At 44.0% G+C, this 6,000-nt stretch overlaps 1 protein-coding gene across 1 annotated transcript in view; it reads left to right on the top strand.

The window, feature by feature from the left end:
- myo7aa (myosin VIIAa) overlaps positions 1-6,000 on the top strand; it is a 38,229-nt gene that overhangs the window by 20,149 nt on the left and 12,080 nt on the right. Inside the window, exons 24-36 of the mRNA XM_064301226.1 lie at positions 252-341; positions 809-936; positions 1,362-1,488; positions 1,718-1,837; positions 2,037-2,210; positions 2,639-2,866; positions 3,004-3,174; positions 3,529-3,646; positions 3,739-3,865; positions 4,377-4,546; positions 4,768-4,958; positions 5,338-5,462; positions 5,614-5,771. Of these exons, the coding sequence (XP_064157296.1) occupies positions 252-341; positions 809-936; positions 1,362-1,488; positions 1,718-1,837; positions 2,037-2,210; positions 2,639-2,866; positions 3,004-3,174; positions 3,529-3,646; positions 3,739-3,865; positions 4,377-4,546; positions 4,768-4,958; positions 5,338-5,462; positions 5,614-5,771 (1,927 nt within the window). The remainder of the gene's footprint in view (positions 1-251; positions 342-808; positions 937-1,361; positions 1,489-1,717; positions 1,838-2,036; positions 2,211-2,638; positions 2,867-3,003; positions 3,175-3,528; positions 3,647-3,738; positions 3,866-4,376; positions 4,547-4,767; positions 4,959-5,337; positions 5,463-5,613; positions 5,772-6,000) is intronic.

The following is a 6,000-nucleotide window of genomic DNA, read 5'->3' as shown; positions in this document are numbered from 1 at the left end:
TAGAAACCAGGCATGTATAAAGTTTCTCTTATAAATCATGTTTTCACTAACACAAACTAACTCATTCACACGCTAAAATGGCTACTAAGACAGTGGCCCATTGGGGTTCAGTTTTCTGCAGCAAGCAGACCTGAATTTGGTCTGCCGTTTCCTCCCTTCAGCACCAGTTCAGTTGAAGGAGATGTTATAACTCTGTTATAACAACATTAAGCATGATTTATAAACTTCCCACGTTGTGCTCCCCCTTACAGAGTGTACACAGTGACAGTCACAAGAAGAGCAGTGTGCGTCACAAGCTAGTGTCCCTCACTCTTAAGAAGAAGTCAAAGATTACCGAGGAGGTGAGTTGGCCATCCACAGCTTGTATCCTCTGCGCTGAACTCCCAGCATGCAGTGCACACGGCTAAAAATGATGACAGTTTAATGCATCCTGTGTCATGATAACACAGTTCAGTGCATCCTGTGTCAGGAATGCTCATTGAAAAAAATTGGCAGTGTAAGGTGAATAGCAAAAACTCATACACAGATGTTCTATTCAAAGGAAATTATTTTTTTAGTTCTCAGTGAATTACAATAAATATGTGAAATCCATGTGGCAAAATTTATTAAGGCTAGATCAGTTATCAGAAAGATTATTTATAAAATTTGCGTATTCATGGCAGGAATTTCAGGAATTGGCATTTTGTGTATCAAAAAAAAGAAAAGTGACCCTCAAAATCCAAAAAGGTTAGTTCTGGAGATTAAAGCCGAGGGACACGAATGGAATTCCATGTGGTGGGAGAATGATGCGTTTCCTGTTGGACTCCAGGTCACCAAACGTCTTAATGATGGTGAGTGCACCATGCATGGGAACAGCATGCTGGAGGACCGTCCCACCTCCAACCTGGAGAAGCTGCATTTCATCATCGGCAATGGAATTCTCCGCCCCGCCCTCAGGTGACAACTGAACCTCCCCTTCTATAGATATCCAAAAACTATTTCTCTGACAACTACAGATATCCTTAAGTGGCTCTTCAGTGCAGATTCTAGAATTCCAGAACTGTTTTCTGACTACCACAAACTTTCCAGAGCAGTTTCTCCCCTTTAATGCTTTAGGAATCTGATAACTGTGTTAGCATCATATTACTGCAGATTTCAGAGAACTGTTCTTTAACAGGCATCTCTTTAAAAGACATCTCAGAATTGGTCATCCATCTGATATATGTATAATAGACTTGCTTTCCCACGCATTGTCATATTATCATAGATGCTCAAGTAGATGAATATGAGCATTTATAATTATCAATATTTATTGACTGTCATCATGAATTCAAATTAAGTTTCAGTGGTACTGCATTGACACCTTGCTGTTTTTTGCCCAGAGATGAGATCTACTGTCAGATCTGTAAACAGCTCACTCAGAACCCGTCCAAGAGCAGCCACGCCCGTGGCTGGATCCTCATTTCACTTTGTGTAGGCTGCTTCGCCCCGTCCGAAAAGTTTGTCAAAGTAAGTCTTATACATAGAGATTCCCTTTTTATTACAAAGTTTCCTTTGTGATCAATGACTCAATGATTTTCTGTGAAGAAACTGAAACATTCTGCGTTCTTATGTCTTTCCACGATCCAATAAGGGTTGCATGGCGCCTCAAACCATTATAATTGGTTTTTCTGGGTGATTCCATGGCAACTACTGATTCCATAATAACTCCCACTCTCCCCTATCTTGCACATTGCAGTATTTGAGGAACTTCATTGGTGGTGGGCCCCCTGGTTACGCCCCTTACTGCGAGGAGCGTCTGAGGAGAACCTTCGTCAATGGGACAAGGACACAGCCCCCATCCTGGCTGGAGCTCCAGGTATACCGGCCCACTTCACACCCACCCCCGCCCCTGTTTTCCAGATCCCAAACATCCTTCCTATCTATTGTCTCTGCTGCTAGGGAGTATAATCTGATCTGTTGTCTCTGTTGCTAGGGGTATACAAGGCAGGCCACATAGCTCAGATTGATCAAAATTGGGTTTAAGTACTATACTTGTTGCTTCCTTTTGCTCTCAGGCCACAAAATCTAAGAAACCCATCATGTTGCCGGTGACCTTCATGGACGGCACAACCAAGACCCTTCTGACGGACTCGGCCACCACGGCCAAGGAGCTGTGCAACGCGCTGGCCGACAAAATCAGCCTGAGGGACCGCTTTGGCTTCTCCCTCTACATCGCCCTCTTCGACAAGGTACAGGAGCAGCTGAGCTGAGCCACGCTTTATCAGATTATTTATACTGAACTTCATTAAAGTCCTCATTATCACTGATATCACCAGTCATTCAGAGGTTCATTAGTGTCGTTTCATGAGTATTACTGCCACTCAGTGCTATGCTTTTAATCGGTAATCCTGTGCAACTGTGCTTATAGCGATAGCTTTTCAATTTCATTAAACTATCAATCAATTTGAAATTATATCATTCATCTATAAGTGGACTTCAAAACTAATATATTGCCCTAATATCAGGAGATGAAAACTCATCTTCCTTGGCCAGAGTCTTAAAAACCAAACTACACAGTACAATGTTAGTGTAGGGTGTGGTTGTCATGATGCCCCCTTACCAACTCTACTGCATTTCTATGGTGAACCCTATCCCCATATACTCATGCACCTGGCAGGTGTCCTCTCTGGGCAGCGGGAATGACCATGTGATGGACGCGGTGTCGCAGTGCGAGCAGTATGCCAAGGAGCAGGGGGCACAGGAGCGCAACGCCCCCTGGAGGCTGTTCTTCCGCAAGGAGATTTTCACCCCCTGGCACAACCCCTCTGATGACAACGTGGCCACCAACCTCATCTACCAGCAGATTGTGCGGGGGGTCAAGTTCGGGGAGTACCGCTGTGATAGGGTGAGTGCAGGGAGGGTGGGTTGGGGTGGTGTCAGAGGGTGGTGGTCCAGTCTCAGCCTTAATTGTCTAAAGTAACATACTGTGTACCATAGAATAAGAGCTTGCATTGCCTTCTCTAATGCTGATAATCTGATAAGGAGGAGGACCTGGCAGAGCTGGCCTCGCAGCAGTACTATGTCGACTACGGAGCAGAGATTCTGCTAGAACGTCTGCTCAGCCTCATACCCTCCTACATCCCCGACCGCGAAATCAACTCCTCCAGGACCGTGGAGAAGTGGGCCCAGTTCATCATGGCTGCACACAAAAAGGTACGGTTTAATCACTGCTATGCACTGGGTCCCAGTCATCCCACCACACCCCTCGACAAACCACATCTTTACCTCACTTCATCATCGAGACTGCATGGATTTCCCAACGGAGGACATAGCTGAACTAGCACTTCCTGGAGTGTGTTTCTCAGAGATAAGGCTGTAAAATTACCTGCCAGCCCAATTACTTTGATAGCTCCAGTTTACTCAGGCAAGACCTCTGGGATAGAGGGTCTGTTACAGCCAGGCAGATTCATCTGTTTTCCCCCTTCAACCTCTTTCCCTGTTTCCTACCCAATTTTACACATTCACTTCTTGTCTCATTCAATGCCCCATTCCTCTTCTCCATTGCAGGGAATCTACACACAGAAGAGGATGGAACCACAGAAGGTTAAGGAGGAAGTAGTGGATTTTGCTCGATATAAGTGGCCTTTGCTCTTTTCCCGGTTTTATGAGGCCTTCAAGTTTTCAGGTGTGCACCATACTCAAGAGGTCCTTACTTTGCTCCAGGTCAGAATTTCTTACTTTTTTGTAAAAACACTGCTACTTCCTCTTCCTGCCCAGGTCCCAGCTTGCCAAAGAATGATGTCATTGTGGCTGTGAACTGGACGGGAGTTTACTTTGTGGATGAACAGGAACAGGTCTTGCTGGAGCTCTCCTTCCCAGAGATCATGGCAGTGTCCAGCAGCAGGTACTGGCAATATTCACTGTGACTCAGAAGCATCAGAGCCTTATGCTGACAACACTGGCACTGAATTACTCAGACAGAAGAGTGCCGCAAGAGTGAAGGCATGTGCTAATTCATATTAATTAGCATTGATACCATTGTTTTAGATCTCTTTTGTTAGCACTATGTAGAATGTGTAGAGATATTTTAGCTGCCAGTCATTCAGATTCAAGGTCTGTCTGATCATGAATATTAATGAATGTTGCTATATAGCAATGCAGCCATTTTGATCACAATCTTTGTCCTGATCAAGATACTCATAACCTCTGAAGACTGTTGGATTTATGTGACATCATGATGTCATAAACATATCATCATTGTAAATACAAAGAGATTTGAATTTAGCCACCAGAAAAAAACTTAAGTTATTGGCTGCAAATATAAGAGGCAGGGATGTGCAGAGAGCATGAATGATGGATTGTGTCACTAAGGATGAGTGCTACCCTGTAAGCAGTGCCACACATTGCCATTACAGAGGAGGCAAGCTGCAAGGACAGAGCTTCACTCTGGCCACTATCAAGGGGGACGAGTACACCTTCACATCCAACAATGCTGAGGACATCCGTGACCTGGTCGTCACCTTCCTGGAGGGGCTGAGGGGGAGGTCAAAGTTTGTTGTGGCCCTGCAGGACAACCCCAATCCCAGTGAGGGCAGCTTTGTGTTCAGTGTTTGTTATGATTCTTAAATCCAGTAGGCATCTTTGCCTAGAAGCTGTAAAGTGAAGAGATGCATGGTTTCCACTTTGTTCAATTTTCTGAATAAATGTAAATTTAAAAAAAGAATAAGTCAGCATGTGACCTCACTAGATAGAACTTGTACCATCCAAAACCTCACAGTAAGAGTTGTGTGTTCCTGTCTGTTTTAGCTGGGGAAGACTCCACCTTCCTGAGCTTTGCAAAGGGTGACCTCATCCTCCTGGACCAGGAAACTGGGGAGCAGGTGATGAATTCAGGATGGGCCCATGGCATCAATGACAGGACCAAACAGAGGGGCGACTTCCCAGCCGACTGTGTCTATGTGCTGCCCACAGTAACCAGACCCCTGCCTGACATTGTAGTAAGTGGCCACAAATGCAATCTCTCTCAGTGCCCTGTTGTTTTCATGTAAAAGTTTACAAGGCTCTCTCTCTCTCTCTATCTTGCTAGTTTTTCAACTTCCATTTGTTTTATTGGCAGGACAACTACAGTCATATTGCTAAAGTAACACATATAATACTACAATTCACTGAAACATGGAAACCACATATACAACATGCAACAAGTATGACCAACAACACTCACAAAAACATATTAAAAAATAAACAAACATATTCACATAGTTAAAAAAATAAGAATTAACATGAATTAAAGTGTGAATTTCATAACAAAAAGGATATTACATTTATTTTTAAAAATTAAAAATTAAATTGTTAATAAGTTCTCTCTCTGTGTTCAAGGCTTTGGTCACCATGACACCAGACCAGCGGCAGGAGTCCATCCGTGTGTCGCAGCTGGTCCTGACGGACAGTGAGGAAAGGGTTAAACCATACACACTGGAGGAGTTTTCCTACGACTACTTCAGGTACCCAGCATCCCCCTGTCTGCTGTACCCTTGTTACATCACCCTCTGAAAAACTTTACACTCCCCTTAGCCCACCTGGTCTCCACACACATAGCGTCTCTCTTTTTAATTATCTCTCTCTCTCTTTCTCTCTCTCGCTGCCGTCTTCCAGGCCCCCTCCAAAGCACACGCTGAGTAGGGTGATGATCACGAAGAACAGGGGGAAGGACAAGCTGTGGTCCTGCACCAGAGAGCCCATCAAGCAGCCGCTGCTGAAGAAGGTGCTGAACCATGAGGAGCTTTCCCAAGAGGGCTGCATGTCCTTCATTGATATCCTTCTCATCAATCTTCAGTCTTTTCATCAATGTCTCACTTAAATCATCTTGTCATTTACAATGTAGCTCATCAGAGACAATTTAAAAAATGTATATATTTTTTATTTATTTAAACAAAATGTTCAGATTATTGCCAATGTTTCTTGCCAAATTTGCTTTGACTTGGACATAGAATGGCATAATAAAGTGTATGTGTCCTCACAATAGTAATCCAGAGTTTCATC

Source organism: Anguilla rostrata, chromosome 12 (genome assembly GCF_018555375.3).
Source record: "Anguilla rostrata isolate EN2019 chromosome 12, ASM1855537v3, whole genome shotgun sequence".
Lineage (NCBI taxonomy): Eukaryota > Metazoa > Chordata > Actinopteri > Anguilliformes > Anguillidae > Anguilla > Anguilla rostrata.
Note: the sequence above shows the minus strand (reverse complement) of the source record. Positions and strands in the feature narration are given on the sequence as shown.